Source organism: Symsagittifera roscoffensis, chromosome 8 (genome assembly GCF_963678635.1).
Source record: "Symsagittifera roscoffensis chromosome 8, txSymRosc1.1, whole genome shotgun sequence".
Taxonomy (NCBI): Eukaryota; Metazoa; Xenacoelomorpha; order Acoela; family Convolutidae; genus Symsagittifera; species Symsagittifera roscoffensis.
Window position 1 is genome coordinate 31,471,204 of NC_087069.1, and position 16,667 is coordinate 31,487,870.

At 40.4% G+C, this 16,667-nt stretch overlaps 2 protein-coding genes across 2 annotated transcripts in view; both read right to left on the reverse strand.

Moving 5' to 3' along the window:
* Positions 1-627: 627 nt before the first annotated feature.
* Positions 628-16,667, reverse strand: part of LOC134853352 (UV excision repair protein RAD23 homolog) — a 524,307-nt gene continuing 508,267 nt past the window's right edge. Inside the window, exons 2-7 of the mRNA XM_063869328.1 lie at positions 5,366-5,434; positions 4,602-4,888; positions 2,753-3,005; positions 2,145-2,480; positions 1,768-2,019; positions 628-1,220 (exon numbers count right to left, since the gene is read on the reverse strand). Of these exons, the coding sequence (XP_063725398.1) occupies positions 1,107-1,220; positions 1,768-2,019; positions 2,145-2,480; positions 2,753-3,005; positions 4,602-4,888; positions 5,366-5,431 (1,308 nt within the window). The 5' untranslated portion in view covers positions 5,432-5,434 and the 3' untranslated portion in view covers positions 628-1,106. The remainder of the gene's footprint in view (positions 1,221-1,767; positions 2,020-2,144; positions 2,481-2,752; positions 3,006-4,601; positions 4,889-5,365; positions 5,435-16,667) is intronic.
* Positions 5,561-7,740, reverse strand: LOC134852895 (protein adenylyltransferase SelO, mitochondrial-like). Its single transcript, XM_063868750.1, has one exon. It carries the CDS (start codon positions 7,714-7,716, stop codon positions 5,779-5,781), a length of 1,938 nt encoding a protein of 645 aa, XP_063724820.1. The 5' UTR covers positions 7,717-7,740; the 3' UTR covers positions 5,561-5,778.

Genomic DNA, 16,667 nt, shown 5'->3' on the forward strand with positions numbered 1-16,667 from the left:
GGATTAATAGGTTAACTTGTTCATTCCGCTGGGAGTTCAGTAAATTGAAATCCGTTTTTGAAACTGGAAGTTTGCGTTTTCCGTGACCTTTACACTTTTGCTGGTCGATATTGTATTCTGCCTTTTCAATAAAGGAAATGAACTGAATTTGAGAAATCGACAATCGGCTCTTTCATTTTCCACCCAACTTTCATTTTCAGTTTTGAAAAACTGCTTTTAAGCCTTGAAAATGTACAAGGTGAGCAAATTGCCCCTTGTGAACATGTTTACTTTTGATACCTTACAACGTAATATCCCGCGTTCAGCCAGAACTTAAAAAATATAAAATTTGAAAGTGTATGTGTATATCATCGATCATCGCGACTTAGGTAAGTGGCTAAAAAGTATGTTGTAGAATAGTAGCAAAGGTGACCCTTTGAGTGGCCAGGGGGTCAGGTTCCTGTAAAAGACGTCACTCCTCGGAATCAGCTACTAGTCACACTCAATAACATGTACAACAATCTGATTCATTTACAACTCAGGTAGTCCATGTACATGTAACCCAAAACATTTCTTCGCTCGAATAAAACGGCCAGCGGAAATGGGGAAACAAATATCAGCCACGCCAGTCAACTTATGGTTTCAAAATTTAAATAACACATAGTCAACTCGAGTTTTAGGATGCGATTATGGAAATGTATTTTGTCGAATCAAAAAGACCCGCGCGCCCCAAGACATTTCTATAGTCAGCATGTTACATCAGAAATTATCCAATCAGCAATTAAACAAATTAAATACATTCGCAGTCCAATATTACTGTCAAAGCTGAGCAGACACACCTTCGAGCAAATATCGTGTATGCAGGAAAAACAATTTCTAAAAGCTGTTGAAAACATTAAATTACATACTAATTCTTTTCTTTTCCGACTTTGAGACCGAAAATCTTACAAAATTTTCAATTATGATGCGAGGCACAACTAGCGATACCAGTCAATCAATGATTCCTAATTGTCTGCTCTTTAGCATGTCTGCCCAAGGAAGAACTATTTCGAGTGCTTCCATCTACGAAAGTCCATAAAGATAAGATGTCCGTTGAAAACTGGGTCTGGACAGGGTGTTGAACTGAATTAGAGATCATTTTGGTTGTCCATTATGTAATTGATGGCCAGCTCTGCATTTTTGTCGCACAGCAAAAAAATTTCCACCGCCTGTTGTCTTGAGACACCACTGAAGCTGATGATCTGAACAGGCAAATTAAAACCCACTCAAATCATTGCTAATTGATAACCAGACAAAACACCAAAAGTTCCACTGTTAAGGAAATTTTGCACTAAAAACTGAAAAATGTGTAAAATAGACCACGTATTCGATTAATAAAATTGTAGCGAACATAAACGGCAAAAAACTGAATCTATAATGCCATAGCAAAAACGTAATATGTTCCCTATCAATTAAAGAAACTCCTTGCCTTGGAAAAAATTAAATAAAGACCTAAATAACATTCAGGGTAGACACCCAGTGGTCATATCTTTGACCTTTGTCTATCCTCTTCAGATGATTAATTGATGCTTTGTAGATTTTGTTCGCATGTTTGATTGTTAAATGTTTTTGTATGCATCATATCTGAAGAAATAAATTCTTTCTCTTTCTTTTCTAAATAACATTTATCAACGATCGAAGGACCAATACAGGAGAACCTCCCTCGGCTGTTACCTGTGAACTGCTACGGATTTCTTGATTGAAAGCTGGGAGCCATTTTTTGATAAAATTTGACTGTAGACAACTGACCGTTTCAATATGTGCCTGTTCTTCGGGAGTCAGTGTGACAGTGACAAATCGGGGATCATTGGGACCCGGAGTGGCAGACATGTCTGTCAATCCAGCCAGTGCGGCCGCCGAGCCAGCTAGCGCTGGATTGGACCCCCTTGTGCCCCCTGACTCTCCTGCGCCTCCTGATGTTTGCTCTCCTGAATCAGCTGCTCCTCCAGCTGCCGGGTTTGTAATCAATCGGAAAAATTCGGCTCTGTTCTGGTTAATTTGCTAAAACCAAATGTCGCAATCAACTTCATAGAAACTCATTACTTCTAAGAAATTTCGATTACAGAATGGTTATCTGAACATAACATGAAACACAGGCCATTGATCATGAAAAATAAAAAACTCGCCTCAAAAAGTTCTGGGTTTTGGGTCTGCAATGTCTGCAACAGGGGCTCAAGAACGGCTGGATTGGACTGGACTGCATTGCGGATTAGCTGGAATTGAGGGAGTCTGGTGAGATACTCAAATGTATCCATGTCACTCATTTCACCACCCGGTGGCAAAACACCGGCTCCTCCTCCCCCTCCCCCTGACGTGTCATCCATTTCCTCTCCCTGTTCGGGGGTAACTCCTCGTTCACTCGAACTTCTCTCCCCCGAAAGGGCTATCCCAGGTGTGGGCTCACGTGGCCTCTCGTCCTGCTCTTGAGCTGAACTGCCAACTTGGTCCAGGAGCGGATCATTCTGAAATAATATAACTAAGAATATAATGTTAAAATCTACCATAGCCAAGGATTGCAATTAAAATTGTTCATGACACAACAAGCGAATACGTTAAATAGCCATTACTTTGACAGACATTTAAATGCAGCTACTATATCCGCTGATGCAATTAAACTGTATAGCTCTGCCTTTGAACTTGCAAACAACTTTTCAGCACAAAGTGATGAAAGATTTAATTTGATGCCCATTATAGCTTATTCATCTATTGCTGTCAAAAGATTATGCTTTATTACCATAACGAGTAGTTCCACAGCCCTGTCTGGATTATTGTAGCCCACCACCAGTGCCCTTCTAATCCTGTCTTCGGTGAATCCCATAGCTTTGATGTTGTTTATCGTCTCCTCCAGCGCAGGCCCCGTTAGGAAGGTGGACTCACTGAACAGGGCTCCTGATGATGGGTCAGTTGTGGGAGAGGGGTCAGGGGGAGGAGCAGATGGAGCAGTGGGTGGGGGTGCATTGGGCGCACTTTCTGTTCTGGTGGTATCACTGAACGTCGCATGAAAAAAAGGAAAAATCGACAAAATCCGAGTTCAAATTAAATATTATTTTACACAGGCTATACAGCACAAACAAAACAATAATTTGAAGAAAAAAAATTGTTGAAAAACTTGGTCTACAAAACATAAATTTTCGTAAGTCTCGATAGAAGTTCATTCTAGGAAAACATGCCAACCATTTGAAGACTAAATTAGCAACGGAACAAAACTTACGAATCGTAAAGCAAGTTGAAAATTTGTAAATTGTTTACGCGAAAAAAGTTTAGTTCCCGATTACAAGACACTTGCTTTCGCGAGTGTCACACAGAGGCGAAGCTGAGCTTCGCATCACTAGCGATACACAACAAAAAAGCCGCTAAGTCAAAAAAAAATTCGAAAAGGTCGAAAAAACTAAATCTATGAAATTGAATAATGCTTATCTTGAAACAAAAACAAGCCAATACAATATAATCCAAATTAGCATTAGAAGATCATTTGCCAAGCGACAACAAAGTCGAAAATACTTTAACAGAAACCCTTTAAGCATGAAGTAATTCAACAAGGTTTAAGACTTTAAGAATTTATTAGGCCCCCTCCCCTCACCCTCAGTGGAAAAGAGCCGTTACTTTCATTGTAGTTGCAAGTGCAAGATTTGGTCATTGTAGTTTCAGGAGGGACTTGTTATGAAATCTTTTTTGGCTCAAATTTTCTGCTCAAAGATTGCCGGCTTGGTTTCCTATTCGTAAGTTTTGTTCCGTTGCTAATTTAGTCTTCATATGGTTGACTTATAAGAACTTATTAGGCCCCCCTCACCCTCAAAACACACTTACAAAAAAATTGAGGCAATATGAGGCTACTAAGCCGATATCATATAGGCCGAAATTTATCAACCCAAAAAAATGAAAACAAAAAAAGAATTTTAACAAATCGAGTTCCTAAAATTACAAATTACAGAAATTTCAATTATATTAAAAGATATCTCAAGCAAAATAAAATCCATGCTTTAGAACGTAACTCATGGACAATTCAATTAGTGCTGTTGTAGAGAAGGGACGGTTAAAGAAGATTACTTTTAATGACAATGCTTTAAATGCTGACTTGACTTAATTCCCGCAATATTGTTTATTGATGTATTTATATAATGCTGGTATGAGCCCAATCCAGCTTGTGCACGACCGTATCTAAACGGAAGGGCCCCTTTTATAATTTACTTTTTTTAGAACGTAAGTAGAAAAAAACGTACCGATAAATTCAATGGCATTTAAAACACGGACAATGAACCGACAGAAACTATGACGAAAACCGCGAATCCGAAAAAATCACATTTTCCCAAAATTTTTTGAAAATACATTAACTGCCTGAAACGAACTCCATATATCTACTACCTAAATTATGGTAGTTATATTTGAACTTCCAATAAATTGAGTATGTCAGCCACAGGTGAACTTTACCATTCGTACTACACTAATCTTTCTTGAACAAAGTTATTTACGGGAAAAGTCTAGAACCCGATTACAATAACCTTGATTATGGCAAGGGAAACTAAAAATACCCGAAGCCTTATTTCTATTTCAACAGGAGAATTAGCTAGCTGTAGATCACGTACGTTGGAGGTGTGACTGTCGTAGTCTCTTTCTTCTCGTCTGCTTCGGGTGACTCCTCGGTGGTCGTGGTCTTAGCCGGTGTATTGGGGGTCGCTTCCTCTTTCATCTCTTCGGGCGGGGGTTCCTTCCTCACTGGCGGGGACTGCATGGCCACTATGAAACCTGTCTCCGAGATGCCATATGACTCCACTGTGCTGTCGTTGTCCAGGATCTTCCCGTTGTGGATGAGTTTGAGAGCGGCTGCATCGTAACCTTTTTCACTGCTCATTTTACTCTTCAAATCCATGACCTAAATCAATGACGTCATACTGAGTTAAATGCATGATTATGTGTTTATCTTAGACAAGTTGTTCATGAACCAAAAACAATGTATGCTTCCATTCGCCGATTTGATAAAGCTGCTACTTGCAATCGTGAAATACAGCCAACATACACTTGGACACTAAAAAAGAACGACTATTTTTAAAATCATTTTCGAAGACAAAATTATATGCACAACACTCGATTACCAACAAGCTTCTTTTGAGGTTCCCAGTTGCGCATGGAAAACCTAAGCTATGCCACAATTGCTTTTCAGGCTAGATTTTGTCTTATAGTTCTCTCTCCAGAGATGTTTCGGTTAAAAAATTCTTGATTTGTAATTTCTTTTGTCTAATGAATTCACATGGAAACAATTTATTATTATCACTATTATTCGGAACGCTAATGTACACAAAAATAGATAACATGTGAGAAAGAAAATATTACTTATCATGCTTCAACTTACCGTAGCAGATGGCTCAGTTTCAATCTTGAACGTTTCATTTTTAATAGTCTTCACAGTCAACAACATTTTCTGAAAAAAATTGAAGATGTAAGAAAACGGATACTTTGCTCTGAAGTCATACATTCTTTGTCAGAACTATTATCTTCTGCTCGAATTTGCATCTTTTCAAAGATGAAAAAAGTATCTAGTCTACTCAAAATTTACTTCATAATTTGAATGAAATGATTATCTAGTTGAATAGGAATATATACATAATCAAGTAACTAAGTCTTTGCATACAAAATATAATCTCGAAGTCATTCCTGGTGAAACTATATCTCAAATAATATTTTCCCTCACGGGTTTTAATTATTTTAGTCATTCGTTAGCTTCAAGGAATTGTTTTAGCATCCGTTCAAGGGTGTTTACCCAATCTAAGAAGAGCACGTGACCCGAATGTCCAAGTCTTTCAGAGCAGGGCGGCTGAAATACTTTTCCAGAGCTGCTGCGTCAGCTGGCGAAGCATCTTTTTGATCTTTAGAAGAGCTGCATTGCGGGAACAGTTTTTCAACTTCAAGGGCATGTGTTTCTTCGTAAGGCTTCTTGGATAGCTCGAACAGTCTTTTGACTTCTGTGTAGTCCCCGCTTTCCGCCTTTTCAATTGCTCCCTGTAACAAATGGTTCCTCAGAATAAATTTGGGGTTGGCTTGGTTCATTTTCGCCACTCTTTCATCCATATCAGCTTCTGAAGTATCTGCAGGCCAATCCACTTTCAGTCTTTCGGTGTATTTTTCAAACCACTCAGTCCAATGACTTTCGTCATCGGTGCGCTTTTCCACGTCTGTTATATTCTTATAGTCTTCGTATATTTCCATTTTTCTCATCTCGCTCAACAGTCGCCTTCCTCCCATTAAAGATAGAAGCTGAGGGTTTGTATTCGCTAATGCTTGAACCATTTCTAGTTCATGTTGCGATATATTTGGTTTGTACTGTCGGCGCAATTCATCGGCGTTTGTGCAAAAATCTAACACTCGGGATTTCACAAGGTTCATGGAGTCTTCAAAATTGCTCTCATTCGGAGTCCTCGTCAAGGAAAAGACGCGGAAAGTATTCGTAAAATCAGCCCCTGTCTTCTGCATAACTCTGAGAAGCGACTTGACAAATTCTTGGTCTTCAGTTTCACTTCGTGGTTTGATGCCCAACTTCTGCCGCATTTTATCCAAGTAATATTTCTCGTAATAGTCGTCAAACTGTACCAAGGATTTGTATAAGTCCTCTTCGGACGCCACCTTTTTCAGCATGTCAATTAGCTTTCGACAATTCCATTTGCAGATTGCAGGTTGCTTCTCGTATGAATATCTAGCACCATCATCGGAATTGTTGCAGACATGTTTTGCATTGTAGCGATCCAAGAAGCCATACGGTCCGTAGTCAATTGTAAGTCCCAAGATACTCATATTGTCAGTATTCAAAACTCCATGACAGAAACCAACACACTGCCACTCTGCCACAAGGTAAGCTGTTTTCCTCACGACTTCGAGATAAAAAGCTTGAATCATTTTCTCGAAATTATCGTTATACTCAGACCAAATTTCTTGATAAAAATTCTCAATTGTGTAGTTCAACAGGTCAGGTAAAATGTGAAGATGTGTTTCTTCGCAACTCGGTCCATCTCTTCCAGTTTCGCTATCTGTACTTTTGAATATTTCGAAAGACCCAAAACGAAGAAAAGTTGGAGCAATGCGTGACACTATCGTACATTTCTCGTTTATTGGATTCCCACTATAGAAAATATCACGAACAGTTGTAGATGATGACGTGACACAACTACCTGCTCTAGTGGTCGGTACTCCTAAATGAAACAGGGCTTCGCTGGCTAAAAACTCACGAATACTTGAACGCAGTACCTTGCGCCCATCGCTTCCTCTCGAAAATGGTGTTTTTCCAGCACCTTTTAGTTGAATTTCAAAACGTTCCCCTTTCAAATTTAATCTATCGCCCAAATAGACAACTGTTCCATCTCCCAATTGTCCGGAAAAGTAACCAAATTGATGACCACAATAGCAATGTGCAGCTGTTTTCCATGTTTCAAGTAGCTTGTTGCCTGAAAAAAAATCAGCAACCTCGCTATCGGGTACATTGATCACATCGAAATCCAATAGCTTGAGGGCTTCATGAGACAATACAACTACTTCGGGATTTTCAACCGGATCTGGATCAACGAGCGAAAAACAAGCACCTTCAACGCGACGCGATCCCAGTACTTTGGATTCATCGACAGGTAGTATCTTAAGAGCCAGATTCTCAAATTTAACAGCGTGGAATGACATCTTCCGACCAAGAGCTTTTAGAAGCACTCTACGTCCCAGCATCGAATTTCATAATCTATCTAAAAATTTTATATACTAATCGGAAAGTCCCCTCGATCAACGATCAAAATCCTGCAATTGCAAACAGCAAAAAAACTGTGACAGCCACACCCGACACCTGGTCAAATCCCACACCTGAACTAAAAGATAAAATAAGAACAGTCTACAGCTAAGTAGTGCGCTGGAAACCAATCTTCATGATCCTCGCGAAAAGCAGACTTGAGTTTAACTTTAAAGAAACTCTAAATAGAACCCCAAACTCTTTACTTGAAACAAATGAAAACATACGCAATTCACGCAACAATGATTTTCCCTCACCTTATGCTATGCAAAACCAATTCGGAAAGTGATGGATTGAACTCCAAAACTATAGCAAGAAGGCTTAAGCAATGACATGCGGGCGAACTGGACAAACTTTTTAACGAGGGAAAAAGGCTGCAAATGCGCTTGGTGAAGAGTAAAAAAAGGAAGTAGAAACTGAAGCACAGCAATTTAATAAATTAAAATATATTAATGAGCACCACAATTTGTAACATTCGCCCAAATACTACACAGCGACGGAGCGTAGAAAAGTACCTATTAACGACTGGCAGGCGTCAGTTACCTTAATCCTACTCGTTTTTCACCGTCTCGACCTTGCCAGTTGATTTTCAGGTCTGTTTAGGGCAAAGTAAAAAGTTACTATTTTTAGGCCATCAGTCAAACGACTTTTGATCAGCTTTCGTTTACATGCGAACACAACCACATAGCTGAGTCTCGGATCCTCAGACTACGTGATTGTTAATAAAAACAAGGCTCGAACAACCTATTTTAATATGTTTTTGTGTGACAGTTCTATATTAAATCCATTGGAGATGGATTGACCCTTTCCTCTTTCTAGCTAATCAAATTCTAAAATATCAAATAATACCGGTGTTAATTCAGACTTCTACGACATCCAAGTAGATACAAAGTCAGTTTTATATAGTCCCTTCACATAAAAACAGTCTTTGGGGGACCAAGCCTCCGCTCCCGTAATCTTCCTGAGATAACGCTGTTATCTCTCCCAATTTGTGGCACGGGAGAGTTACGTGGAATATTCCTTCCCCACTGAAGCTTCCTTCTCCACTACTATCCACTGCTAAGAGTCTTATCGTGTGTTGTTGCCACGATAAGAGGCTTCGTGTTTCTCGTCTCTTGTGCGACCGTTTTCCACAATATTTGTCGTTGTTCTGTTTTTTCGTCCTTTTTCGTCAAAATGGCCTTCTTTTTTGTATTTCTGAGAAATATTCACTCTTCGATCGAAATTTTGAAAATAAAAATTCTAGAATGTTCCTACCCTCCTTCGCAATACTTTTCGCTAATAAGGCCTTTATTCGTTTTTTTTTTCGTGTCGCCGGAAGGTTGCGCTGTGCCTTTCTGGCAGAATGGCACATACTCCCCGGACAAGTCCCCATCAATGTCCCTATTGATCGCATAACACCGGGTTATCGTCAAGTAGTGTTCCAGTTCTCTGTAATCAATCTTACAAATCGCATAACAAAATGAAATTTATGTACTCCACCTCAACTCAATACGTGTTCACAAATGGCATCGTACTACATCTCACTGCCTTTCAACATTTTCACAAAATTTGCACCATGAGGAGTGTCCTAGATAAAATTTCTTTTCTGACTACTTCCGTCGTCTTGCCATAAAACTTATTTTCGCTCTTTGTGATTAAAAAGTGGGACGTGGCATGGCCACGCACCCGTTAAAATTAACTTAACGTCACTCACCAAGTATAATCAGTTATTAATGCAGTCCTTTCAATATTAAAACTAAGAAACTCTGTGGCTAGGAAAGTTATTGAGTTACTCACCCTTCTCGAGCGAGTTTACTCAAACTTACCATGTCGCCACACACTGAAATTGTGTCTTACACAGATTAAAAACTTCAGTCGTGTTTAAATAGGTAAATATACTCACCTATGTTGTATATATCGAAAAAGACAGTAAGTGAGATTTTATCAACTCTGGACGTAACAAAGTCACGCGGGCCAAATGGGTTGCCACCTAGCTTTTTTCAGAAAACGAACCGCAATATATGCAAACCGATGAACAAAATTTTGAGAAACGTAAAACGCCTACGAAAAATACCTGATTCATGGAAAACAGCTGCAGTTACTCCTGTTCACAAAAAAGGTGACCGAAAATTGGCGAACAACTATCGACCAGTATCGCTATTAAATATTGACAGCAAAGTCCTTGAAAAATGTATATACAAAGACCTGTACCCTTACTTTGCCTGGTATTTGACGAAACATCAACACGGTTTTACTAAAGGTAGATCAGTTTTGACAAACATGCTCTCCTTCCTGAAAGAAATATATGAAGCGCTTGACAATGACTCAAACGCAGAAATTGTAGCAGTCTACACTGACTTTGCAAAAGCCTTTGATAAAGTTCCGCATTTTGATCTACTCAAGAAAGTTGCACTTATAGGAATAGGAGGCTGCATGTTAGAGGTACTCTATGACTATTTGAAAAACAGGAAACAGTTTGTACGAGTAGACAATATCAGCTCAAAAGTTTTAGAAGTCACTAGTGGTGTTCCCCAAGGATCACTTTTAGGACCACTGCTCTTTTGCATTTTTATTAACGACCTACCTGAAGTACTCAAATTCTCTGAACCATATATTTTTGCGGATGATCTTAAACTACTTTCCATCAAAAAAACATCAATTGAAATTCAAGAAGATCTGGACAAAATTCAGCAGTGGGTAACTGAAAACAAAATGGAATTAGCACTAGATAAATGTGCAAAAGTAAGTTTTAGGGGCGGAGACGCCAACTCTATGCTTTTTGGTGTAGTGCTTGGAACATCGATGGTTGTGAAAGATCTGGGAATTTTTGTGTCGGGCGATTTAAGTTGGAAGGTACACATTGAAACAAGATTAAAGAAGGCAAACCAAGTACTGTACCTCCTGAGAAGAAACCTATCAGCAAAGATAAATACGTTTGTAAAGTTAGGCCTGTATAAGTCACTAATACTCCCAGTGTTATTATACGGACTCTCATGTACACATATATCGAGGGGGGATCAATTGCAGTTGGAGCGATTTCAAAAGAAAGCAATCCGGTGGATCACTGGAAATAAAACGGGAGTGTACATCAACGAACTACGCTTGCTAAACATTTTACCCCTGCCCATGTTCATCCAGCTAAATAACATCTTACTTCTTGCCAGTCTTGATTCTAATGAACGAAATGAAATAGTGTTAAACAGGCGAACCACACGGGCTAGAAATATAGAAATTTTTGAGATGCGAAAAGTGAGAACGGAAAAAGCGAGAAACGAATTTGTTTTCAGAACCAGTAGGATTGTAAATCGATTAGAACCATATATTCATTTTGATAAACGAATCGGCCTCAAGACGAGAATTTTAAACACGATGTGGAAATTTGTAAACGAGAGATTTTCAGAAATGACAACGTGCACGTGGCAATTATTCTGTGATTGTATCACGTGCAGAAACAAGTGGACATTGTTTTAGAGAAGACGCCGGGACCAAGACTCCCAACAGCAGTGCTGTGAATCCCCAACAACAACAACAACAACAAATATATATACATAAGTAGTATAACTAAAATTCTCTTTCAACATTTGTAACAATTGTAACAGTTTTCAAAGTCTGGTTTGACCAAACTAAATCAAAACAAAAAATTTAACAAGTTCAATAATCAAAACTTGGTTAATTGGTTCAAGTTTTAACACACAAAGACAATCATGTTTTTTCTCCTTCTCTTCTCTTCTTTGCTCACGTCTTCACTTGTTCTCTTCGTTGATCATCTTCATTCCATCGCTTCTCCATCCTGATCTTCAGCTTCGCTGTCTTCTAGGACTTTCTCCAGCATGTCCACGGAGTTGCGGACCGTGCCCCAACTCTCCTGTTCCAACAGCCTCGGTTTGCAACAAGGTAGCAAGTCCACATTCACCTTTTGCTATATACAGCTCCTTCAGGTGCTTTCTTTCATCCTCCTTGTAGGCCACCTGTAAATATTCATATTTCTTCTTCCATTCGTCCCTGTCTCGAGCTATCGCCCTATACTCCTGGAGTTTGGAACACAGCTCGCTCTGATCTCTCTCCTTCTTCTCCAGCGTCTCAATCGTCTCCGACGTCTGGACCTCTATTTCACTCACCCTCACTCTCTTCGGAGGAGGAGCAGCTGTTGGAGAGTCGACCGAATGTGACGGGCCTGGCCCATCACGTTGTCTCTTCGCTCCGATGAGTGGCTGCGCAGGTTGGACGGGTAAGGGCATCTCACCTAGCCGGTGTTCCCTCTGTTCACCTAGTCCTGGCTCACGAGCCAGGTCGTGGCCAGACATTTCTCCACGCCTATCTCATCAGTCGGTTTCGACCTCTCTCGGCGGTCCCGGACTCACCGAAGGCCAACATCAACACGACTTCTGTAGGGCAATTCCCTCGACCCTCTCGTCCTAATGCATTGAGGAGCGCGACCACAAACATCGCCAGCCCCGGGTCTTCTCGTGTAAAATCACAATCAATCAGCCGCTGATAGATCTCGTCTAGACTCGCTCCTAGACTCGCTGAGAGGAATTCCATTAGTTCGTTCGTGTCACCCATTTCTTATCGTGTTGATTCTTGCTGTCGTGTAGTTTCTTCCTGTCTCGTTTGATTCAATGAATTCAATAAACAATTTCTGATCAATCAAGATCTAAAAAACAAGTCGCGACTTAAAACCATCATTTTTGGATTAAACATCATTCAACTCTTTAAAACTCTTCATTGAAGTTCTCTTCTCAATCCTGATTTAAAAATTCAGCACCAATGGGGATCGTCCACCTGTATCTTTGTCAGGGTAGCACAAATGAGCGCTGTCACCTTGATGATCTGGAGTACTCTAGGTCTTTTATGACACGAAACATAAAACATATCATAATAAATAACATAACACTTAAACACATAAACATCACATATCTATATTATCACATAAAAACCTAATCCCTAATATTGTACCTAAAACCTAACCTAATCTAAAACTTGACACTAATTGTTATCAAGTAACCTAATAAAAACCACTTATCGCCAAGTGCAATTCCTAGCATATGCTCAGATAGTATTTTTTATGTAAGAAACCTCTATGTCAGTTTCTGAAAATAGCACATGTACAAGTGCGTACAACTCTCTCGGATGTAGCTTTCCCCTATTAGGATCATATACTGGTAACGAGAGAGAGGTCACTCCTCTCTCAACCAAAAAATCCCTAAGTCGAGTCAAGGCCAATACCAAGCTCTTTGGATCTACGTGTTGCCTATCAGTGGCCTTGGTAACCAGGAAAAACAAATATTTCCCTGGTATCTGTGATGCAACAGGGGGCAGCGCTATCATCCCTCCTACAACAGGCCTCTGTTTCCATAAAAACTCGATGTTCTTATACTCTCTTTTGAAATCAGCCGCTAGTGCTGTTCTGAAGCTTACGTCCGCGGTTATCGTTATAGCGCACGTGCGTTCCGTGAGTATGAAATCGCTGTCCGTTATGACGACATTGTTTGAATAATGGTTGGGTAGTTCAAAATACGATTCAAAAATTCGTCCAAAAGTGGTTTTTTAGCATTCTCGCCCTCTGTCTCTAGTTCTCCGGTTTCTCTTGCCGATTTGAAATTTTTTATTATCAGATTTTCGGTGTGGGTGAGTCCTACCACCACTCCCCGGACAAAAATATCCATTGACGTCCCCGTCGATCGCCCAAAGTCTAGGAGATCGAGGTTGGATTGTGGAACCCGTAGGGGACTATCTGGGGCGACCCAGTTGGACTCGGTATTGTCATGACTGATGATCGTCTCTTTTGGATCTGTAGGCAGATCATGGAGCCATTCGAGCACGCGCAAGTTCGTTAGTTCTTGTTCATGATCCTCGCAAAAAGCAGACTTGAGTTTAACTTTAAAGAAACTCTAAGTAGAACCCCAAACTCTTTACTTGAAACAAATGAAAACATACGCAATGCACGCAACAATGATTTTCCCTCACCTTATGCTATGCAAAACCAATTCGGAAAGTGATGGATTGAACTCCAAAACTATAGCAAGAAGGCTTAAGCAATGACATGCGGGCGAACTGGACAAACTTTTTAACGAGGGAAAAGGGCTGCAAATGCGCTTGGTGAAGAGTAAAAAAAGGAAGTAGAAACTGAAGCACAGCAATTTAATAAATTAAAATATATTAATGAGCACCACAATTTGTAACGTTCGCCCAAATACTACACAGCGACGGAGCGTAGAAAAAGTACCTATTAACGACTGGCAGGCGTCAGTTACCTTAATCCTACTCGTTTTTCACCGTCTCGACCTTGCCAGTTGATTTTCTGGTCTGTTTAGGGCAAAGTAAAAAGTTACTATTTTTAGGCCATCAGTCAAACGACTTTTGATCAGCTTTCGTTTACATGCGAACACAACCACATAGCTGAGTCTCGGATCCTCAGACTACGTGATTGTTAATAAAAACAAGGCTCGAACAACCTATTTTAATATGTTTTTGTGTGACAGTTCTATATTAAATCCATTGGAGATGGATTGACCCTTTCCTCTTTCTAGCTAATCAAATTCTAAAATATCAAATAATACCGGTGTTAATTCAGACTTCTACGACATCCAAGTAGATACAAAGTCAGTTTTATATAGTCCCTTCACATAAAAACAGTCTTTGGGGGACCAAGCCTCCGCTCCCGTAATCTTCCTGAGATAACGCTGTTATCTCTCCCAATTTGTGGCACGGGAGGGTTACGTGGAATATTCCTTCCCCACTGAAGCTTCCTTCTCCACTAAGATCCACTGCTAAGAGTCTTATCGTGTGTTGTTGCCACGATAAGAGGCTTCGTGTTTCTCGTCTCTTGTGCGACCGTTTTCCACAATATTTGTCGTTGTTCTGTTTTTTCGTCCTTTTTCGTCAAAATGGCCTTCTTTTTTGTATTTCTGAGAAATATTCACTCTTCGATCGAAATTTTGAAAATAAAAATTCTAGAATGTTCCTACCCTCCTTCGCAATACTTTTCGCTAATAAGGCCTTTATTCGTTTTTTTTTTCGTGTCGCCGGAAGGTTGCGCTGTGCCTATCTGGCAGAATGGCACATACTCCCCGGACAAGTCCCCATCAATGTCCCTATTGATCGCATAACACCGGGTTATCGTCAAGTAGTGTTCCAGTTCTCTGTAATCAATCTTACAAATCGCATAAGAAAATGAAATTTATCTACTCCACCTCAACTCAATACGTGTTCAAAAATGGCATCGTACTACTCCTGGAGTTTGGCACACAGCTCGCTCTGATCTCTCTTCTTCTTCTCCAGCGTCTCAATCGTCTCCGACGTCTGGACCTCTATTTCACTCACCCTCACTCTCTTCGGAGGAGGAGCAGCTGTTGGAGAGTCGACCGAATGTGACGGGCCTGGCCCATCACGTTGTCTCTTCGCTCCGATGAGTGGCTGCGCAGGTTGGACGGGTAAGGGCATCTCACCTAGCCGGTGTTCCCTCTGTTCACCTAGTCCTGGCTCACGAGCCAGGTCGTGGCCAGACATTTCTCCACGCCTATCTCATCAGTCGGTTTCGACCTCTCTCGGCGGTCCCGGACTCACCGAAGGCCAACATCAACACGACTTCTGTAGGGCAATTCCCTCGACCCTCTCGTCCTAATGCATTGAGGAGCGCGACCACAAACATCGCCAGCCCCGGGTCTTCTCGTGTAAAATCACAATCAATCAGCCGCTGATAGATCTCGTCTAGACTCGCTCCTAGACTCGCTGAGAGGAATTCCATTAGTTCGTTCGTGTCACCCATTTCTTATCGTGTTGATTCTTGCTGTCGTGTAGTTTCTTCCTGTCTCGTTTGATTCAATGAATTCAATAAACAATTTCTGATCAATCAAGATCTAAAAAACAAGTCGCGACTTAAAACCATCATTTTTGGATTAAACATCATTCAACTCTTTAAAACTATTCATTGAAGTTCTCTTCTCAATCCTGATTTAAAAATTCAGCACCAATGGGGATCGTCCACCTGTATCTTTGTCAGGGTAGCACAAATGAGCGCTGTCACCTTGATGATCTGGAGTACTCTAGGTCTTTTATGACACGAAACATAAAACATATCATAATAAATAACATAACACTTAAACACATAAACATCACATATCTATATTATCACATAAAAACCTAATCCCTAATATTGTACCTAAAACCTAACCTAATCTAAAACTTGACACTAATTGTTATCAAGTAACTTAATAAAAACCACTTATCGCCAAGTGCAATTCCTAGCATATGCTCAGATAGTATTTTTTATGTAAGTAAACCTCTATGTCAGTTTCTGAAAATAGCACATGTACAAGTGCGTACAACTCTCTCGGATGTAGCTTTCCCCTATTAGGATCATATACTGGTAACGAGAGAGAGGTCACTCCTATCTCAACCAAAAAATCCCTAAGTCGAGTCAAGGCCAATACCAAGCTCTTTGGATCTACGTGTTGCCTATCAGTGGCCTTGGTAACCAGGAAAAACAAATATTTCCCTGGTATCTGTGATGCAACAGGGGGCAGCGCTATCATCCCTCCTACACCAGGCCTCTGTTTCCATAAAAACTCGATGTTCTTATACTCTCTTTTGAAATCAGCCGCTAGTGCTGTTCTGAAGCTTACGTCCGCGGTTATCGTTATAGCGCACGTGCGTTCCGTGAGTATGAAATCGCTGTCCGTTATGACAATATTGTTTGAATAATGGCTGGGTAGGTCAAAATACGATTCAAAAATTCGTCCAAAAGTGGTTTTTTAGCATTCTCGCCCCCTGTCTCTAGTTCTCCGGTTTCTCTTGCCGATTTCAATTTTTTTATTATCAGATTTTCGGTGTGGGTGAGTCCTACCCCCACTCCCCGGACAAAAATATCCATTGACGTCCCCGTCGATCGCCCAAAGTCTAGGAGATCGAG